The 22,979-nt window shown below is 30.6% G+C and overlaps 3 protein-coding genes across 4 annotated transcripts; 1 reads left to right on the top strand and 2 right to left on the bottom strand.

The window, feature by feature from the left end:
* The first annotated feature begins 4,281 nt into the window (after positions 1 to 4,281).
* Positions 4,282 to 5,439, top strand: LOC133319998 (epithelial discoidin domain-containing receptor 1-like). The gene is made up of 4 exons (XM_061526503.1): positions 4,282 to 4,367; positions 4,545 to 4,686; positions 4,754 to 4,858; positions 4,940 to 5,439. The coding sequence occupies exons 1-4, from the start codon at positions 4,318 to 4,320 to the stop codon at positions 5,141 to 5,143; spliced, it is 501 nt and encodes a 166-aa protein (XP_061382487.1). The 5' UTR covers positions 4,282 to 4,317; the 3' UTR covers positions 5,144 to 5,439.
* A 5,319-nt stretch (positions 5,440 to 10,758) lies between these two features.
* On the bottom strand, positions 10,759 to 19,791 carry LOC116777773 (polypeptide N-acetylgalactosaminyltransferase 35A-like). Of its 2 annotated transcripts, XM_032671482.2 has the most exons (11): positions 19,467 to 19,791; positions 18,249 to 18,518; positions 18,037 to 18,172; positions 17,521 to 17,953; positions 17,205 to 17,445; positions 16,438 to 16,583; positions 15,945 to 16,091; positions 15,278 to 15,495; positions 14,988 to 15,117; positions 14,547 to 14,675; positions 10,759 to 12,450 (listed from the first exon to the last, which is right to left on the bottom strand). In XM_032671482.2, exons 1-11 carry the CDS (start codon positions 19,561 to 19,563, stop codon positions 12,319 to 12,321), a joined length of 2,079 nt encoding a protein of 692 aa, XP_032527373.2. In that variant the 5' UTR covers positions 19,564 to 19,791; the 3' UTR covers positions 10,759 to 12,318. The 2 variants fall into 2 exon arrangements, with proteins under 2 accessions (XP_032527373.2, XP_032527374.2); XM_032671483.2 differs by lacking the exon at positions 18,249 to 18,518.
* Positions 19,792 to 21,740: 1,949 nt separating this feature from the next.
* On the bottom strand, positions 21,741 to 22,749 carry LOC116777644 (ubiquinol-cytochrome c reductase iron-sulfur subunit-like). The gene has a single exon (XM_032671307.2). The coding sequence runs from the start codon at positions 22,651 to 22,653 to the stop codon at positions 21,832 to 21,834; it is 822 nt and encodes a 273-aa protein (XP_032527198.1). The 5' UTR covers positions 22,654 to 22,749; the 3' UTR covers positions 21,741 to 21,831.
* Between the last annotated feature and the right edge of the window lie 230 nt (positions 22,750 to 22,979).

Here is a 22,979-nt window from a genome sequence, read left to right on the forward strand (position 1 = left end):
AGATTTACGATACTTCTTCCTTACTGCTCTTGATTTAGAGTTCATTCTGTAACTAGTTTTAATGATATACATATTTGATGATACATACATACATATATATGTATAGTGACGACGAACGAGGGGATGAGATCGCAACAATTCACAACTCTCGTGTCCGTCGATTAATTAAGAGCAATAATACAAATAATTATCTTGTATATGGAATCGGACTGCAACAAATTTATCCTTAATATACATCCAGCAAAGGATATTTAATGAGCGTATCCCATTACTGGACTGATTGATTAAATCACAGAGCTCATAAAGTTTTATAGGCCTACATTATTCTGATAGTTTTATATGTCGTGTTTTAAACCGGGTTTTTAAAATTAAATGTATGTTATTTTTAATTAGAGCAATACTAAAAGCTCGTTCATGTTAAAGCGTAATACAACGTTGTTATTTATTGGTTAATATTCTTATTTTATAGCACCAACTTTGTCGATAAATCGCAATGAACTATCCAGAAACTCCCATCGAAGAGCTCAAATAGATTATATTGATAAATATTGACAATGTCATATTTGTAAAGCCCATTTTATGCAGTTAATAATTCCCTTGTTACTGCCCCATGGTTCATAATGTGAAATCAATACACCTATAAAAATTTATTGTAACAAAGATATACATACTCCTATCTTTATAAAAATATAATAAACAAGAACTTTTTGAGGTTAATAATTTAGCCTCTTAATAATGTCACGAGAACATGATTACACTGTATATTGACGAAGTTTCAGAATAAAAATATATTTATAAGGTAATATCAGTAACGACGTCAGAGCAGTAAATATTTTGGAATTATTAACATTTAGGGTATCACCGTATATCTTCTTTAAAAAGAGAATACTTATGGAGATACCTTCACAATATTTTCTTGTAAACGAGAAATTAAACTCCAAAATTCATTAATTAAAAGGGTTTTCATCAAACCACGTACAAGCAAGTGCTACCCGTTTGTACAAACAAGGCGTTATCCAAGAAATTTTTATGTGAAACTTCTTATAAAATACAAATATTATTCCAAATATTTTTTATTTGAACATCAATTAAATAAAATTTTATAGTTTCATAGACCTAAATTAAATTTGTCTAGTCCATTCCCGTGAGGTAATTATTGTGGAGGGCAGTTCGTTTGCACCACTGCGTGTCGCGAGGGGCAGAGGGAGGGCAAGTTTTCACATCGCCCTTGCTGAGGGAGAAGGGGAGGGGTTAACACGGGGCTACAAAAATGCTCATAAAAATTGATTACTCGCCGTAGCAAGAAAATGCAATCTGCTCACACTTACCGTTCACCCACCACCCACAGCTCGCCCCCCTTGACGCCTTAATAGCCGCGCCGTTTATTTTATACTTTTAGCATATTATTTACGATGTATCTAATATTTGTTAGCCACTCTTAAAAAATAATTAGTGGTTTATGACTTTTATGGCGCTATAAAAAGAGACTAAGGTTAAAATTTTATAATTTTTCATATCGTTGCTTGTAATATTTCAGACATTTATATATTAAGGACTCTGAAATTAAACTTGGCACTGCTTGAAAGCTTGAAACTTTAAATATATTTACAGTGATATATAATAATATACCCTGACAACTATATAGATAACAAGGTATATAAATAACAACACGCAACAAAAGTATATACGTAATCTAAATATTCAATAGCATAAGCCAAACTCTAGGAGAATGGGTAATAGCACTATAAATCGATAGGACTGCAGATTCTTTTGTTTTCAATATACCTACTGAAATTGAAAAGCAAAAAGTATCATCGCCACAACAAACATATAGAAATGTGACATCTGCAAACCGCATCATCACATATCATTTTAACTAATTGATTTGGTAGAATTAATTAGCGTCAACAGTGGTAATTATTTACCGATCGCAAAATATTTTAAACGATCAAATTAAACGAGAAGTATGTTCATTTAAATTGTATACCCACACGTTTGATGTTAAACACATGTGGTTTGTGGAAACCATGTTGCTCTTAAATGTTCATAGTCTAAATACCGTTAAGGGTTTGTGAATGTAGTTTTGAACAGCAAACAGCTTAAAAATAATTACATATTACTAGAACTAAAGTAATCTCTAAGATAAATTACTGTTATCTTCAAGTAAATACAACAACTTTATTATGGAGTAGTGGGTGAAGTGCGGTAAAATGAAATAATAAATCACAAGACCTATTTGGATAAAACCTTAAGCCTCTTAAATGTTCGTGAAAATGAGAAAATGTTTATTTCTTCCTGAAAAGAATGTAAAAAGTTAATGAGATATAGGGCATGTAAATATAATGTTGCCTTATTGATAGTGGATTAATTAGGTTTCATGGGTATAGAAACGTAAAAAGGTTTTTGAAATCAGTAATAAAAGTCGATCAAAAATCTTTATTAACAAAACAGCACAACAAAATCTCTCAAGACCATCAGGAAAGTATTCTTTTATATGATTTACAGGTTATCATAAAAGTGTTTTTGTGATGGCCTTCAACCGACATAACATGTTAACCTTGCTTAGAGCCACCGACGGACTCTTGCAGATTTAAGTCGATATTACTTTAATATAAAAGTCAACCAGATAGAGCGGTTCATTTTTGAAAAATGTAATTATAACTATTTGAAAGTATAGACATTAAACAACACTACAGCCAAGCACCCTAAATGTTAAAATTATTAAAAATAATAATGAATTTACACGCGAACCCTTTCAAAAGGATCAATGTGAAGAGAATAATAACTACCCTATCGTTTTATCTTTGGTACCCTATAATACTTGAAAGTATTAAGTTACTCGGGGGTAAAAGTGGACCTTCACATTATAATATTTTCACCCCACTGCAGGTTGCCGGATAAGGTATGTTAAAGCCAATAGAAAATATGTATCTTTAAAGGCACGTGCTCACCCACCCCTTTTTTAAAGTGGAGCACCTAGATTATACCAAACAAGTTTTTCTTAAGTTTTGTAAATCTGTTAGACGCTAAGCCATTTTGCACGCTTGGTAAACTTAGAAACTGGGCCAAAGTAGGCTTTTGTGAAATATACAAGAAATTCTCTACCTTCAGCTCACTATTTACGTGCTTAAGAACTATTTCCTGAAGAACTTCCCTCCGTGCCGTGAAATAAGAATGTAAATTTTTAAATCCTTTTATAATAATTTTAAACTCGCGCTTAGTATCTTTTTCTTAGTTCCTCTAACTGAGTCTTATTATAAAATAATTCTAAATGAACCTCTTTTACAATTAGTTTGTTTCACTTATCCTCTAAGAAGGATTTTCACTTTCAATTTTAAATTATGTGTATAACATTTTTACTCATTTTAAACATTTCACTTAGGAAATTTTATCTTCTTGAAAAAATTCATAAAATATTATCCATCTAAAAAAAAAAACAAAACAAATACATTGATTAATTTTAAACACTTTAAATGCTGAATAATTGTTTTACTAAGCTTATTAAGGTTATTATTAATTTGAGCAGAATAATTTTGAATGGAATCATTAATGACACTTGACTTTGCTCCTCCAGAAATATAATATAATATAATAATACGAAAGATATTTAAACACGTAAAACTCCTCTATTATTAATTAAATATATAATTATATATTATATCCAAATAAATGTTTACATGCTTATTAATGAATATGAATTTCTCGAAGGAATAACGTTTACATAATGCAATGTGAGTTAGAAACGTATTCTATACAAAGTTTATATCGTAGCTCCAGATTTGCGAGACGGACGGCATCGAAGAATTGAACGACGAAGATACACCGATTGGCCATCGCCGCCGCCTTGTTGTCGTCAAGACGTTATGGCGCGGATGCCATAGCGATATCAAGTACGTAATAAACATTGCTTTATTATTTTTCAAATAACGACGTCAGGTAAAAGCTCTATTTCATATAGAAATTGTAAGCAATAAATTACAATATTAGGAAACTACTTTTGCTAAATATAAGGATGATATTTATTGATATATTCATATATTTTTATTAGAGCGGCGTTTGCCCGCGAAGCTACATGGGGTGCGGGCCTGAAACATCCACAGCTCGCACGTGTGCTTGGATTGAGCCTTCTAGAACCCCCATGCGCGGCACTCGACCGCGGAGACGCTGTCCCTCTCCCGACGATACTGAAAATGGAACGGAGATTGAAGTATGTATCATCACACTGGATTAACTGAACCCGTAATTGCTTACTAACTCTCTATTTTTTTTTTCAGTTATTCGAGTTTGATTCACATATGCTGTCAAATAGCCAGCGGCATGAAGTATCTGGAATCGTTCGAGTTAGTACACCGGGATCTCGCGGCAAGGTAATCTATATTATCATAATAAAACATTCAACCTCAACTCAGGGAATCATTGATATTTAAAATACTTCGAAGGATCTAACAGAAAATGAGACATTTAATAATTCATCTATTTCAAAAGCATTTATTAATTTATTAATTCAGTTTTTAACTAAACATATTCCTTTTATTGTTATATAGAAACGTAACTGTGAGCGACGACCTCCATATTAAAATATCTGACTACGCTATGTTCTGCGAGGAATTTGTTGGTGACTACCATATTTTAGCTGACGGATCTCGCATCCCACTGCGATGGATGGCCTGGGAAAGCTTATTATTGGTAAAACAGATTTGTAAACGTATTATATATGTATTTTTTAAATACTCATATTTCCTTTTTTTTGAAGGGTGTCTTCTCACCAGCTAGCGATGTTTGGTCCTTTGGTGTAACCGTTTGGGAAGTGCTTACATACTGTTTGGTCAAGCCATTCGAGGAGATGAACGATGACCAGGTACTTGAGATTGTTCACAATACACTACATACCCTTGCGTGTAAACAATAAAGGGAACGAGTGTCCTATTTTTTCTTCCAGGTTGTAGCCAACGCTAACGAATGGCGTTCAGGCGGCCGTAATGCAAGAGTGCCGGCTGCTCCTCCACCACGCTGTCGCCGGGAACTGTACGATCTGATGCATGAGTGCTGGCGTCGAGAACCCATGCAACGCCCGCGCTTCCATGAACTCCACCGCTTTCTTGACCAGATGACCCACGGCTACAAACCACCTATTCGCCGCTGAATACAATTCTAAATATATTTACTAAAACGTTTATAGTATTAATAACCATGTCTGTGTACTACAACCACGGTTGTCAGTTTTCATACTATTTAATCTGACTAAGCGAACTCAGTTTCGTACGAGCTTTTAATATTTCTCTTGGATTAAGGCTTAGATTTAGACTATTATCTATAGGACACAGCTTTCAGCCCGAGGTTTCGCGAAATTCTGGAATATGGAACAGACTGCGTAGGTAGGTAATGTGATAGGATAATCGGGCAGTATTAATTACAGTATTGAAATATTAAGTCACTTGAATCTTAGATGTAAGAAGTCATTCTTCTGGCGAAAAGCCGCTACGCCGTTTATTGTTTACTTGCTATGCTAACAAGTATGTCTAATCATATATAGTACATCAGATTTAGCATTAGCAAGTAAACAGATATTCTCCCCTTTGGACTTATAATTCTAGTAACCATCTCTTAAAATATCGATAATTACTATGTTTGTAATAAATATCGATATTTTACAACATGTCATAGTTTTCTTTTGGTTGTTAATGAGTATAGGTTTCATGGGACATTTTTATGTACATGTGTATATTAAGTAACCAAAGCAACGTATCCTCAATGACAACCTAAAAGAAAGCCTATTTCATGAGATAATATCGATGCGACTGACAATATTAAATGCGATACTTAAAGTATGCTGCTATACTGTCAGACGCATAGAAATTGCGTTAATTTTCACGCTGTCCCCAGCGCCCTTTGCCTTGCGCTCCCACGATCTTCCACTATCACCGCCTTTAGTGGCAACCCCTTTTACTAGGAACACTATTGTAATGCACGATAAATAACTTTTGTACTCACATCTGCCAAAGTCGTCGATTTTGCTTTAACGTACATTTCACTAGTGCAGCCTAGTTTTTGTGCCGATGAATTACGGAATTTATGTGAAAAAAGTTCATATACATTGAGGAAACTCAACAATCTATCACATATAAAACCATATAAATTCACCAATTTATCGGCATATCTCTCTATAGTATCTATATCCAAATCTAACTCCTATTTTTTTAACCTGTTTTAAATGTTAAGGGTGTATACTTCAGGAGGATTAGCATGCCTCTAGGGCTGTCAAGCCCCCTTTGCTTCTTGTTTTCTTCTTATATATTCAAATCCCAATAGAAAACTCTTGTTTCTCAATAATAATTATACAGTAATCATGTTATAGGATAAGGATACATTACTATATACATTGGTGTCAAGTAACCTAAATGTTGTACTTACGTATATCTATCAATGTTCCCCTACCAATTTACCACTATCCCGATGGGTATATTGTATTCGTATAGGCGATATTATCATTGATACGTGTGTATGAAACAATACCCATGATTTAGGGAATGCAGTCCAATTATAGCACACGGAAACTAATACGATAATACGGGGTATTTAGAGTTTCAATTAACAGTTAGTTTAATAAATAATAATGTGTCCTTTTGGTGTACCTTTAGAGCCAGTGAACGGAGATAAGGTGTGTGCTTAATATTAAGTTATGGAATGAGCGGGAATGGAAAATTTGGTTAATAACATGATCTCGAATACAGATTAAGTCACTTAGATTATTACAGAGAGGTGAACACTCTTCCAAATTATTTAGATAAATTCATCGCTTTAAATGTCTAGGTGTTCTTTTTGTTTTTATAAAGATATATATTGTTTTATGAGATGCGGAGTGGAAATACGTTGTATTCTCCGAGTAAGCAATACACATCATTAGTTGTATCATACGATATGTGTTTTAAACATAATAAAGAATATAGTAATATATATTTCTTCATATATTGCAGCCCTTAAATTTTATTTTATTTTGGTTGAATATGTTCTTTCTAAATTAAATGCAATACATATCATAAAATTAAAAAAAAGAAATCAGTAAACACATACATCTTTCGTATGTTAAATAAATTCAAATCTTACTTTTTGATAATGAATTGGCTCCGATACAATTGGACAAATTTTGTGAACATTTTTTTTCAATTTCACCTTAAAAATGCCCGTTCTAAAATTATAACTAGTATTCTTCATATAAACATGTATTTTAATAACCTTTTATAAAATCTATCATCTTGGATCCACTATTTTCTTAGGCTGCAAAATATGAACGAATCCCATTTGAAAATTGTAGATAAGGTTGCAGTTGATGATAAATGTCCTGCAATTCAAAATTATTATATTACTGTATTCCTTTTTGTGTTTACGTAGATAGAAAATTTAGTACCGTGCGAAGGCATATTAAGGAAACTGGTTAAAAAAGCAATTGTTCGTAATCCACGCCAACAAAATAAAAAAAATGCTAATGGGCACAGAAGAACACTGAAAAAAAAATTAAATAATAGCCATAAATAAAACAATAAAATGATATAATTGAAAACTTAACCATTACCATATTTTCCCCTTAATTTAAAGGGTAAGTACGAAATATAAATTGTAAACGAAAATTTGCAGTTACATAAACTATACACCTCTTCTAATAAAAAAAATGGTTAATCAAAATTAATATAAAACACTCCACCAAATTACCACAAGTTTTATTAATATGCCTTGCATGAAGTTAGTTGCAAATTATATTTTAGATTTTTTTTTTATTGACGGCGTAAAAAACACAAATATGTCAATAAAAAATACAGTATCAAATCATAAATAAAAAGTAAAACATTTAAAAAAGATCCACAAAAAATAGAATTAAATTGTCCTTAAAAAAAATCTTAAACTATAAAAATCGTTTCAACACTGTTATTGAAAAATGTTACTTTCCCATACATAAGAGTGCGCCGTCAAGATATAGTATTAATAAAAAAAGGCCTAGTCAAAATCAAACCATGTATCGCTCGCGTTGCATTGTTAGCAGACCTTTGGCTCCTTAAAAATTCATAAACAATACACAATATTATTGCCACTTACTCATAAATGATACCTACTAAAACATACTTCATTTATAATTGCAGAACTACCAAAGATTGCCGTTAAATACTAAATGTAGAGCCAAGATTTTAAGGAAAGTATGGAAAGAAAGAATTAAAAGCACCTTGTATAATTGATTAATGATTCAATAATTTTTAAAGCTTAAAAAGTGAAAACGAAAAAAAATAGATTAATCTTTTGACTAGGCCTGCAAAAACTAGAGCTGCGGATAAACGTCCCACTAAAAACACTGCAAATAAATTGAATTGAAATGAGAACAAACCGAGAGTATGTACTCAGCAGAGCCCGAGCACTTTACTATTAACCTATACGCATCACGCAAAAAAAAAAACACAAGTATTGAAATTTATAATTGGACGTAACCGCAGCACAAAAAAAATATTTAGTAACGCTAGATCTAGATAGGAGAAAATTAAATAAGAATTTATATGACGTATATTATTTATTAAAGTACATTTGTTAGAGTAGAAAATTTCTTTAGTTCATACACCACTAAACTTTATTTAACATTTACACACATTCATACCCAATATAATAATTGGTTTTGTTTAGTTAAAATTCGAAAGTCTGAATATAACAGAAATAAACATAACAATATTATACACAAAAAATTTCAATATCTTTTAATCCGATATTCTTCTACAAAAATGGACTTCTACAGAATGTAGATGATTAGATACTCGTTAAGTTTTATTAAATGTGGTGGTGTATGTAAGATAAATTTATCGCATTAATTTCTACTTATTTAAACCATATAGCCAATTAAATAAATAATAATTTAAAAATGTCAATTTATTTAAGAATAGTATATATTTATTATTTAATAAAAATTTTAGATTAAGGTAACATCATTTATCAGTGAGTTAATCGCTTCGCGCTCACGATGTAGGGTACTGAATAAACTTGTAGCATTAGTATACAATTTAGGCATATTTTTTTTCATTATTAAGCATGTCCTTATGTTATTCAGTGTAACGTGTGCTTTTCTTTGCTCTACAGTCAAGTAGTATAAAAACGCGCACCTCTCTGAACGCTGGCTCTCATCCAACTATTTGTCTATGATAATCATATAAATAAAAGAAAACAGGTAAGCTTAGGAAATATTTAGATTAGGAACGTCCTGCAAGATTGTATTTCATTTGTTAGAGTTAATTATTATTAACATAATTACTGGTCGTATGTATAATGTATTAAAAAGCTAAATGCGTGGGTTGTGTACAACGAATGTTAAAATATTTAACATAACTTATAATACTGTTCCCGGCCGTTTAAAAACGGTCGTCGGCTCTATGGTGGCTGATGTTAAGGATACGATTCAATCATTCCTGTGTCGTTGTGCAATTTGTATTTAGCTTGTTCCCGCTTTTGTAATTACTTACCAGTTTTTAATGTTTCCGTATATAAGATGATTTTTTTCCTTTATAAATTTCATTTAGCCTGATTTATCTTCTATTATAATTATGTTCAAATATAATACACCCCAAATCTTTAAATTATGTGCTACGTAATATTGCATCAATATTATTTTAATTTAGAAACTCAAGTGGATTCTTGTGCTTTCAAATGCAAAGGTATACATCTGTTGATGAATGAACCGCTTAAACACTATGACATCAAAATCATGTTGTAAAATTATATACTTAACTTATTGAAATAACATATAAAACTTGTGGCGAGTTGATGTAGAGGGGACTTTAAGGATATTAAAGGGGACTAGATCATACTAAGCCTAAGTGTTGCCTCTACAGTGTTGGGACCAATCTGTTAAGACCTTAGTGTTTTGGCTCTGCTACATCTGTTGGGTATACATTGTCTGCTTTTAATTAACATCATCATCTGTTCAGACATGAAATAATAGCAGAGGATAACTTCAAAATTTATGGTCAAATTAAGCAGACAATGTATCCTTAGCTCTTGTTAACGACAATACTCACTAGCAGCTTACGTATGTAACCTATAGATTTTTTGATGGAAGTATTTGGGACATTGAAAAAACTTAAAGCAAATAATTTGCGAATAGCAAAAGAGTAACTATTTTATATTGTTTTTCAATTAAGCTACATAATTTGGTTTTGAAGAAGTAGGTTTAAATGAAGTATACAAATTTTAAAACATGATCAAAATCATGACAATATCACCTTTAATACATATCGTCTTCGTTTTTCCAATCTTTATTAATAAGAAGTTATAATTAATTATTGGAACTCTCAACTTTTAACTTACATTTTAATAATAAGATATATAAACTTTTTTGTGTCATTAAAAAAAAAATTACTGTTCCATTTTAATTGTTTTCTACGTATGTATTGTAAGTGATGCTCACGAGCCGGCAGGCGTGAATTTACCTTGTAACATAGAGCATGTTTTGCTATTTCATTCCTTTCAAATTTAAGTGTAAATTGCATGTCGTTTCATTTATATATATTATTATGAATTCAGGTGTACATTAATTTTGTAACCAACTGCTCTATAAATGAAATCAATTCTATGTAGGCACATAATAAATAATCAAAGACTTTTAGGCGGAAAGCCTCCTTTTTATGTAATTTTAAATGTTAAAATAAATGTTGATTAACATATCAACAATGTTGTTTTATTTGGAACAAACCTTTAAAATAAGTAATATGGGATAAGTGAAATACAGCGTAGTACCAAATGAAACTTCTTTATTAAAGAGCTAATATCAATATCACAACATACAATATTTTCACAACATCAAGCTACCAACAAGAAAAAACTTTATAAAAAAATATTAAAAAAAATTAAATTAAATAATAGTATCATAAGCAGTGTTCATACATTATATTGTTTGATTCTTCTGTTGAAATATTTAAGATTCATACCCTTGTTGTTAACCAGCGATGTATTAAAAAACGATGTAAGTACTCTTTTTTATTTATTATTAAAAAATCAATAGTAGCAAAAATAATAGAAATACATTCTAAAATCATTGAATTGCAAAAATAGACTAAAAAATATTTTTTTATTGAATAACTGGTAATATTGGTAGTGTTATTTTAAGTCATGCTCAATGCTCATGTTATGGGCAGGATTTTAATAATATAAAATGAAAAAAAATAGTTTCATTACGAGATTCATTCCTTGAAGTACAATTATTAAACAAAAAAATCTTTTATTTATATTAACATCAATAATAATATAACCAAATAAAAATATGTAAATGAATTTATTTATTATGATTTTATAAAAACTAATATTGTACGTCCAATATTATGTTCAACTGGTTAATAAATATGAAATAATAAAATAGTCTTAAAATAATTCATTGGAGGATTAAAAAAATATAAAAAATATATTTTCACACGGAACGGAACTAACAACACTGGCTACAGCTGTATAGCAAAATATGTATATGCATAGAAATTCTAAATTCTCTTACAACCTACACAATATAATTTTTTAATATAAAATAAATATTGTCGAATTATTCTTACAATGTTTATATGCGTAATGTAAAACCTCGATGTTAAAAAAACGAATCGTTAAGGACAAACGTAGACGGAGGACTCATTATATGGAGTGTGTTAAGATGACACTCAGAGTATATACTGAGCGGTAAATTTTAAACAACTTCTTACGTAATGGGCTATGAACATGTTTGTATGTATGGCACAACTGTTATTCTAGAAGCTCCCCGATACAAATCTGACGTGACAAACGAAAAGTTAGATTAAAAATGTTATACTTAAAATTATAATATCCAAATAAAAACTAAGTCGAAATACATACACGAAGAGAGGTAGAAAAGGTACAACATATATATATAGGGACGGCCGTTATAAATACGCTAAATTTCATCTAATTTAAAGGAGATTTCGATGAAACAGATCTTAAAATTATGTATTTAATCTAAAAATATGTACAGTGTACATATTCACAATTATAAAATTAAAGCTGTTAGCTAAAAATATTTTAATAAAAACATATTAAAAAAAACATCGCATGCTTAATTTTAAATACACGAAAATCCCATATCCCTTATCTCATAGACTTATACTAATTATTAAGTATTTCAATATCTTACGACACATTGTATATGAAAGAAGACAAAAAATATATACTATATCAATACCACCGCATAAAAAACTACGAAAAAAATGTAACATAAAAATAAAATATTATAAAAATTTAATAATATTAAGACAAAAAAATAATAATTCTTAAGACGTAATGAGAACATGGAAATGTCTAAGTTCTCACAAAATCCCATTGATTTGTTGGTTGGTTGTCGCATATGGCCATCATGATCGGTTCGCTGCGGTACGCGCGTTCAACTCCCAGACACATACCCATAGCAATATTGTAGATGGGACTATTAGCCTGAAATAATATGTATTGATAAATTATTTGAGACTAAAATGGTGACGTCTTAGTCTGATAAGTACAGAGCTGGAGAGACAGTCTCATATAGTCTAAATACAACAATGATTTTCCATTTTCCTTAGACACGCCATCACGCGTGAGCGGATGGACCGATTTCACTATTACTTTTTATTTGTTTATCATTCATCTGGAGAAAGTTTTTATGAACGAATTAAGAAACTATAACTTAAAATATAACATTAAAGAAAGATTAACAATTACCTTTACTATAAACTTTTTAATTACACTTTTTTCTAAGCATGTTTTAAACAACTGTCAATTGTTTGACTGTTGTTTATCAGTTGTTCAGATCGTACACTCCCAATATCGTTTACGATCTCATCTCATCTCATGATTATAAAGCAACGCTGTACTATTTTTTACTTTAATTTAAGCCCATCACCCTGGTCTGAGTGATATCTTTGGCATGTCAGAACAACGTCTACAGATAAAACTATTTGGAAGGACTATTTGTAAAACTATTTGCAAGGACTTATAAATGATATGCCCAAAATAATAATATATTTCATTTTAACCGAAGTCATATAAAACCACATCAAAAATTTTTTGTAATAACATAAAGTACTTTTATAAAAACATCTTAAAGAATTTCATACAACATATAGTAATTTTATAAGCGCATATTTTTTTTAACAAAGCAAAATGGGTCTTATCTAATTCCATCGCCATGTGCTCTGTTAATCGGCCGTTGAGATCTCGAATGCTACATAAATCTGCTGATAGGACACGTCCTTGTACTTAAACATTTTCTACTACTCACACAGCCGTCCACCAACGACCTAAATCTATGAAGCTTATACACTTCCACTTTATCAGACTCAGATAACACATCAAACTAGTAAGTTTTACCCATTAAAAATAATTCAACCTATTTTAGTTATGTAAATATAAAAATATATGAAGAAAAACGGTGTTTTTTTTTTCTTTTTACATAGGCTCCATATATTCTATATACCACGCGTCTGGGATATCAACTTTATAACATAGTCATTTTATGGAACTAGTGTTGTAAATGACAGAAATCCAAAGTAACTGGGGAGTTAACAACACTACGGAAACTCACGATAACAGGTTCGATAAACATACTCTGGTATTTTTGTCATTCAATCTACTTTATTAGAACATGAGATCGTGATATTAAAACTTTTGTATATAATTTGATAAATAATAACCAAAAATTTATATAAAAACCCATTTAATTATACATTAATTATTTGTTTCATGAAAGGAGTTTTCTAGTAACCGTCTCACTTAAACGAAAGCTTATCAGTCGGTGACCACACCACAGGACCTCATGACACCGTTAGCGTATTCTGCTGGCATACAGATTCCAGAGCGGTGCGCCAGAAACTTAAGAAATCGTTGGCGGTAGATGATAAATAACAAGGACTGACTGACAGACATTCACATCTCGTCTGCTCGTCATCACAGTTGCGGAAAAGTAACCAAACGTCGCGATTACGTAATTTTAAAATAATAAAATTCGCGTAGTAAATCCGAAAAATATTAGTTTTATTTTAAGGAGCATATTTATAGCTACAATTTATTAACGTCCTGATAAGCCCGAAGTTGTACTAAATATTTATATAAAGTTTTAATGTGAAACCTTTATTTGAATATATAGATACTATAATATTTTATTAAATAATACATGGGTTAAATGTATGAGATAAATTATTATCTTGCCTAATCAGTGGAAGCTTACATGAGCTAAACGAAGTTCTTGGGCTAAAATTTATCAGTTTAGCTAAGCGATATCAATATTAGCTGGTGAGTACATGCTTTATAAAAATAAAACTAATGTTTTCGGATTTATAAAGCTTTTTTTACTATTTTAAACTGCATACTCCCGACTTTTTGGTTACTTTACAACAACCGTGATCACGAGCAGACAAGATGAAAATATATCCGTATCACGGTAGCTGCAAAGCAACCTACGTCGGGTGTATGTAGTTTAAAATAATAAAAAAAGTGTTGTAAATCCGAAAATATTAGTTTCATTTATATGATCTTTATATAATCTTTATACTTACAGTTCCCTTATGCTTCCACTCCTGTGTGCCGCCCAGTTCATGACACTTGGCTATGATGGGAGAGGTGTTAGCGTCTAGGCATAAAGTACGACCAAGGACAAGCTCGCCACGATCAGTCTCAAACCACATCTGTAAACAGCATATATATTATACAACATATATACATATATATATATATATATATATATATATATATATATTATATACATAAATATATAGAATTTTACAGCTGTCAGTCATGCAGTCGCTATGATTATGATTACGTTATAAGATAAAACATCATCATAGCAGGGTGAAATATCAGTGAAGTTTCCCCAGAGCAGATAACAGCTACAATTATTTTATTATGGATAGGAAAAAATTTGCAGCATTCCATCAGCAATGCCTTGATTTTGTACAGAAAATTATTTATTATTCACCTAAACATGTATGTAAAATTACCTGATTTATGGTTCTCGTACAACCAGCAAGTAACAGCGGACTGCCTTTGCTTTTGATGTCTTTAGCGCTTTGTATACACAATGAAGTATTCCTCAAACGTATCTGATAGGAATCGGTGTAATTTCTTTTCCTGTAAACATCATTTTGGTTATTTAATTACAGAAGAATTATTGGAAGTCCTGCGTAGTATTGAAGTTTGTGGCCAACATCTTTTATATCTCACACCACTGAATACATTATTTACTAAAGAAATAAATTATGTATTAACAGATTATCGTTTAATTCATCACCTAGAATGCCATGGCTGAAACTTGTTCTTCTCAGGGTCGTTCAGAGCCGCTATTCTCTTCCTCGCTGCCGTATCTTCGCCCGTCTCCAATTCAGGATAAACATTCTCCAAGTACCATTTAAATGATTTGCATTTTAAACTCTTCCTCAACTCAACCCTCTCCGATATATCACCGATGGATACGTGGGCCGCTGACGGATTCTGCTCTATGACTTTGTTCTAGAAAATATGAAACATTATTTCAGCGAGAGGAGACATATTGCGAGGACTTATTGAATTTGTTCGTGTATAAATGTTGTCTTCTAACAAAGCAAAAAATCTTAAAAAGTTGACCGCAACTGATATATCAAAATGTTTCTATTACAACATTTACCATTGTGATATTTACTTTCACAAATTCGAGGATGAGGACGGATAATTAACTTTTTTACCGTTTGTATATTTTTTTTATGGAGAAATAAAAAATACGTTCACAATAAATAAAATAAGTACAGAGAGTAATAGTTATGCTTACAAAACACAAACATATAAACGATCATTTTTAATATTCTCCACCTATATTGGCCAGTTCAATATCTTTGGAAATTATGAACGTATTTTGGTTTTATATTCCCTGGATTCGATACAATTTCCTATATTTATTAAACAGTAAGGATTATCCGACTCACAACATATTCATCCATCCATACTCGAGCCATTCTCATAGAGTTCCTCAGCATATAATCCTCGCCGGCGCCGTAAGGTCGTCTCTTACGAAATACATGGCCCACTCGACTACAGGGACATAGCTCCAACACTCCACCGCACATCCAAATCTGTAATGAAGAGGAATTGATATTTGAACTAGTATATATTAAGGTTCAATCTACTTATAGTTCTATAGAAGTACTACTACCATAAATCTGATATATCAATACAATGAGATTATACAATTTTCATTAAATGAACGACGGAAGCCTTGCCCATTCAAAGAGGGAAAATCGAAAAGAGTTTGCTTGTTCTGGTTACTCATTCCGACAATCTCTATAAGCTAAACTACCGTCATCTTAAAAGTATTTTAAACTTATAACTGATCCCTTTCATGGGCTTATAAGAGAAACGCTGACCCAAAAGAAACCTTTTAAAATACCTTAATTATAATGTTCTTTTAATAAAACTTACCCTGAAAGATATTTCCAAGTTTTCACCTCCCCACAGGTTCATGCCCGAATCATATTTGCCAATTTTATTAAAATATTCTCTGTAAATAGCAAACAGCCCGCCAGCCATAGTTGGAGATCGTATGGGTTTTATGAAGTCTTCATCATCTAAAACAAGATATATTTTTGTAAGTTTTTTGGGCAAATCATATTAACAAAGTAAAGTTGGTGGTTTTGGTTGGTGAGACATTGTTTGTTTGTAAATGTTAGCATTTATTTATGAATGTTTTGAATCAATGAAACAGTTTTAATTCCGTTTCCTTTCAATGTGAATAAGCTATCGATAGATTGAAAAGGTTTGGGTGAGTTCTAAAATCAAAAAAATTTCACATTTCCTACATAGACGGTACAAGATCATCTCCACAAATGCTTTTGAGAATGAAATTTATGGAAAAAAGAATTATTACTACATTTATGAAATTTCAATAAGGAACAGTATAAAACTAGCACTTAATTAATTTAACCCTAATGTTTACATTTTATTTCATAAATATGGCAAACACTTTTAATTGCTTGTTTTATTTACAACTTAAAAAAATACCTATATTAAAAATGTTATTATCTAGTTTATCTTAGTTTTTATTTACATTACTTATTGTTTCCGTGTACATACTACATATATACATCATTATTTTACCACCAGCTTTAAAATCAGGGATATATATTTGGATACCTTTTCTTTACTATAATATAAAGAAATCTTAATATTAGGCATGAATTATTATTTACCTTTCAGAGTCCCTTTAGGCAGATTATCCCATTTGAAGTGTAATCCCCAGTTAAATCCGCCCCTAACCAAAGGGCTTGAGGTATACTCAAAAGTATCAGCATTGATAACATCTATGATAGGAGTGACAGCTCGAGGAGAAAATCTCACATTGACGCCATCAACACCTTCCGATAATCTTGTGAGAAGAGGTGGTAACCAATCAACATTAACTTCTATATGAGAATCCAGGAACACAAGCACCTTCAAATATAGTTCAAAATTAACATATACCTTATTTAGCTTATTCAAAGCAACATTAATTAACATTATACATACATCTCCAACACTATTATCCGCACCGTACAATCTAGCCCTAATGAGCCCTTCCCTGGTAGATGTCCTTAGCAGTCTTATATTCAATCCATTCCTTGATTTATTGGAATCAGTGTCTTTACTGAGCCCATCTAGGAAATTATTGTCGTCATTTATATAATCCACAATGTTATCAACATCTATATTGTTTGTTTCGAGCATTTCTTCTTCTTTTCTTACTTTTCCGTTTAGCTCATTAACAGCTTTTTGTACCTCTTCATGTAAATCAGTTATGTCACTATAATCATCAACCAGAATTATCTCTTTCAGATATTTCAGATCAGTACGATCTAGTATGGAGTGAACTGATCTCATGAGAGTTTCGAAATGTTCATTGTAGAAACAAATTATAATGGATGCCTTAGGTAACTTATCGGGGTACTTTTGTGACCGACATCTGTAAAGAATAATTTAAATTGAGCAGGAACTTAATAAAAACAGTGAAAGAGGTAAAGTTAAAAATGTTACTATAAAACTTACAACTTATTTCTTGTGTCAGGCAATCCTCGGTGATTACCAATTCTTTGAGAGATCAATGTGTTGAAAGCATGCATATTATATCCTTTTTCCCTAATTCTTACATCGTCAGCATTGTGTATGAGGCCGAATTCGAAATCTATGAACAAAAATTTAGTATAAAATAAAGGCAAAAATTATTTTCTTGTTAATAACCTATAAAGTCTATAACTGACCCAAACTTTTATCTGGTTGTGCAACTTTATCAAGTTCTTTTGTAAATTTCTCCCTAAGCCTCATCTTTCTAATATAATCAGGCCTATCTCTTGAATACTTCCACATTTTGCCAATATATTTATCATTACCCGGGCTAGGACCGTCAAATAAAAGATTTTTGCCCTCCAGTGCAGCAATAGATTTGTCATTGTTTTTTACACGATCCTTTTCTTCTCTATTAATTAGATGGTACTGAACTCTGTTTTCTGTACTATTTATATTATTGTCACCTAAAATAATGCTCTCATTAACAAATAAATTATCTAGAAACGTTTTTCAATTAAGCTTTTCTTACTCAAATATCAAAAATTTTTATAAATGTATTCACTCGACATTTGTAAGACATTTTGAAATTGCCTATGGTGTATGCATATTGGAATGGATAGATACTAAGAATGATTGATTTTTCTACGGTTAAGTTAAATATAAGTACATACTACAACAAAAACAATAATGCATCAATTTATTTAAACAAAATATATATGAAATGTGGGGAATTAATGGTCCATAAAATAACATTAAATTCAAGTCCTGTGAAATAACCTAACATTACTCTAGTTCTTATATTCTATCAACATTGTCTCAATTGAAACAGTGAACTCATATTTATGTACACTTAATTAACATCATAGAAGTTAATATTGAATTATTCAATATCTTTTTATTGGAAAATTTTACAGTTAGTCAAAAGATATAAAAACACTTAGACAAAAGATAACATATATATACACTTTATACCTCATGCAGATAGAAAAATATTACTAAATAAGATAGTGACATCCATTAAAACTAAACTTATTTAAAAATTGCACACGTCAGCCACTGTAACATAAAATTTCAATGTAAAAGCTGCATTTCTAATTAAGTGAACTTTTGCATTACCGCAGATAGTTAATGCAAAATTTGATTAAAATTCTATTCGAAAATAAAAGGTATAATATATTTGCCAAGAATATGGTGACAAAATCTACCTAGTAAAGATATTAAATTATTGCCTATAAATAACAATATTTCTTTTTAAACTACAAGTTACATGCAGACAAATATTAGAAAAAAAACTTTCAGCAAAAAAAGAAGTAAAGGCCTGAAAATTATATAATCAAAATTGTAAATATCTAGTCAGAACTAAACCGACAACACATTGATATTTTATAAGTATATGTGATAACTAAACTTACCACTCATATTTAACAACCAATACAAATATAATGAAATACTCCATGTCAAAGAGGCAAACAATATACCCCACCAAAAAGAATAATTAAGCCGACCCATTTTATATAGACAAATTTTTAATGTATTCTTAAATATATTTCTCAAAACTATGCATATAGTTAATGTTACTCAACAAAATCTACAATCGTGTTTATAAGAACATAATTGTATATATTTTCTATATCAGTCTTAGAGTACTGGAGTTGCATATAGCTGTTTCCTTTTAAAGAGAGAACTAACACTTTATTTTATTATATATATTATTATATTTACACTAAGTTTTATTAAAGAGAGCTCTTAGAAAGTTGATGACAATTGACAGATGACACTGACAGTAATAATATTTTGTTAAGATAGAGCTTTTTCCTTGGATCAGTATAAATGAATTAGACTACCCATATTAAATTGTTAAGCAATTCACTTATATACATCAGTATTGGAGTGAAAATAAAAATTTATGTCTCTGTAGACAATCTATTTCCTAATATAGATCATGATTTGCATTTCAATAATTGCTCTTTTTCCAGTTTACTAGAATATTAAGGTTTTGATTTATCAAATTTATTAAAAAAAATCAATTCCATAAAACATTTTAGAAAAGGTTTTATTGAAATATATCAGAATATTTTCATGTAATCAGGAGACAGTAATTAAATATGTAATGGAATATCACCATGTATTGGCCATAATTTCAAAATTTTAAATATTTCACTATCAAGATATACTTTGTATGCATTTTTTATTTATATGTTTTAAAACATATAAAGGCTTAGACGTTACAAAACTGAATTTATCTTGTAAATGATAAAGTAAGAAATAGAAGTATTTAGAATTATATATAGATAGTTATAATTATTTATAATTATTTAAATTGTGATATACTTGATAATTCTAAGCTTAACGTTATTTATATTCTGTAACGTTATGGAAATTCTTATGATGGTTAAACTAGCGCCATCTGTATATTTGTTATAATAGTGTAAATTAATGTTAATAATGTTTCTGTACAGTAATTTACATGTCCAAACACTTAACAATTGGTTTTATAATTTATAATAAGAGATTTTACATGTTTTACGTAAGGTTCAGTGTTTTATAATTTAATGGAAACTCTTATGAGGGAAACCAGCGCCCTCTGTATGATATTGTAACTTACCCTCACCTAAAAATGTTACCTTTGAATATTATAAATAGGATGTAAGTGCTAGACTGGGGGATTCTGTTACGAATTGTGGAGCAATAAACAACTAAGTGGAAGTACTGCCTAATTTACTTCTAACAATATAAAAATTATTTGCTAGACTACATAATTAGACTTTACATCATTATATAAAAAGTTTAAAATAAAGTAAGCAGAAAAATTTGTTATATATTTGTTAAACTATATTTACAACGTTTTCCCAGATCATCATGAGAAATAAATATACTTTTTTGACAAGGTAAATGTGCTTTTGATATCTTGTTAACTTATAATGTTTTATTGTCTTTGCAGTTATTTTTATAAATAAAATTATTTATTAAAATAATATATGATTCGACCACTCTATGGAATCAGCCACATGTTATTCATCAAAGACGATTTTCAAGTGAATGTATGTTTATTTCTTTTGTTCTCCCTAGTTTAACTTAAAGGTCCCATTAAATATGTCTGTGCTTTGAGATTGAAAAAGACAATAAAGAATCAAATTAGCGGATTTTGAAATGATCTCTTGAAAATAAATTTAACAAAATTATCGAATGAAGAAACACACAAAATAATGGATTTTAAATGTAATTACGAATATATAGATATAGCTTTTATTTGAACCTATTTGATAGTATCAAATAATAAAATCAAGTAAAAAGAACTAGGTGATGTGACTCATTAATGTCTACAGTGATATCAGGGGCGCCTTTCTATTATTCAGTTTCTTTACCTAAGTAAAAATTTACTTTAATTTGTCACGCAATAGGGACATGACTTATGTTCTTAATTATATTACTTTTAATATAACTCCCAAATTATATAGTCAAAACTGTAAAAAGTTTATTGAAACTTAATAAAATTGTTTTGTGGAGGATACCCTAAAATCTAAATAGACAGACATCATTTTTGTATACCTTAATGTCAGGCGACAAAGAGTATATTTATCTATCTGATATCGGTCAGATGACTGATATCGGTCGATTCGTTCAAAAAATTACTTTTTTATAAGGTATATTTCATCTTTGCTCGAAGTAAAAATAAATAAAAAGGAAATTTTTTATCGTTTTATTAAGTTCATAATATAATAGGCTAAAAATACCTAACACAATAATTAGATAATCAATAAAATATTCAGTACAAATCTATCCTACTAGAACTAATGTATCAGAAAGGAAGGTGTAAGGTGGCACTTCCAAGTTTAGAGGAGCTGGACCCTTTCGAGCCCTACCAACGTTATCATAATGACTGCCGTGGCAAGGACAATAGAATCCACCAGCCCAATCTCCAGAATTCGGAACAGGAACACAACCTAAATGAGTACATATGCCTATAACTATAAGCCATTCAGGCTTCTGGGTACGTTGCTCAGGTGTTTCTGGATCTATCAGTAAACTAAGAGGAGTTTTCGCTTCAGCCGAAATTTCACCCACAGTTCTATGTTTCACAAAAAGTGGCTTTCCTCGCCATTTATATGATAAACACGCACCTGGTGCTATATTTCCTATATCAATTTCGATCGAAGCCAATGCCAGAACATCAGCCGGAGCACTCATGCTTAGTAAGAAATGAATAAGTTCTGTTTTCGTACAATACATTCCACCTAGCAATCCAAAAAAGCCAACCACATAAGTGTAACCGTATTTTTCATCTTGAGAATGCCAAGTGGTTTTGCTCGGATCCTTGAACTTCTCTTTTCTGTATGCATCAAAGTTTGGATGTTTTATATCTCGATGAAGCCTAGGATAATCCTTTTGAAACCGAATTTGATTCCATAGTAATAGATTAGAAAACCGCGATGTGCATGGTTGACAAATAAATGGGGCCAGCAATAATTTTGACTTCGTTTTTCCATCATTATCCTGTTGCTGTAAGTAAAATGGATTAAATTTCAAATTCCGACAACAGGTACCTCTCCACCACTTTTGCCCACATCGTGGCAATTTATCACCACCAAGAATGTTCATACTTATGTCAATTAATGCACTGTTTATTACATAATCAAAATCACAGAGGCCATAGCATCAAAACAAATAAATCGTATCAATAAATCATTACTGACATAAAGTTGTAAAAAACGATTTTATTCCAAATAGTTGTGTAGCATAAAAGACCTCCTTTAACTATCAATTAAATTATACCGTGTACAAGAAAATTGTGAAATGGTGCAGGTAAGGTCCGTAAATTATTTTTCATGTAATTAGGTGGTACCTGTATAGGTCAACGTCTTAAAGTATTGTTCACCAACCATAACTAAATATGACCTTAGTAATATAAAAGTTCAACACTTAGT

This window comes from Danaus plexippus, chromosome Z, assembly GCF_018135715.1.
Source record: "Danaus plexippus chromosome Z, MEX_DaPlex, whole genome shotgun sequence".
Lineage (NCBI taxonomy): Eukaryota > Metazoa > Arthropoda > Insecta > Lepidoptera > Nymphalidae > Danaus > Danaus plexippus.

What these genes read in the sequence shown, in the direction of transcription:
- LOC133319998 (XM_061526503.1), top strand. Translation starts at nt 4,318, where the DNA reads ATGAAGTATCTGGAATCGTTCGAGTTAGTACACCGGGATCTCGCGGCA. An exon ending in CCTGGGAAAGCTTATTATTG is followed by an intron (nt 4,687 to 4,753) that starts GTAAAACAGATT and finishes TTTTTTTTGAAG; the next exon opens with GGTGTCTTCTCACCAGCTAG. An exon ending in AGGAGATGAACGATGACCAG is followed by an intron (nt 4,859 to 4,939) that starts GTACTTGAGATT and finishes TTTTTCTTCCAG; the next exon opens with GTTGTAGCCAACGCTAACGA.
- LOC116777773 (XM_032671482.2), bottom strand. Translation starts at nt 19,563, where the DNA reads ATGGGTCGGCTTAATTATTCTTTTTGGTGGGGTATATTGTTTGCCTCT. An exon ending in TATGGATGGATGAATATGTT is followed by an intron (nt 15,496 to 15,944) that starts GTGAGTCGGATA and finishes CATATTTTCTAG; the next exon opens with AACAAAGTCATAGAGCAGAA. An exon ending in GTACGAGAACCATAAATCAG is followed by an intron (nt 14,676 to 14,987) that starts GTAATTTTACAT and finishes TGCTGTTTACAG; the next exon opens with ATGTGGTTTGAGACTGATCG.
- LOC116777644 (XM_032671307.2), bottom strand. Translation starts at nt 22,653, where the DNA reads ATGAACATTCTTGGTGGTGATAAATTGCCACGATGTGGGCAAAAGTGG.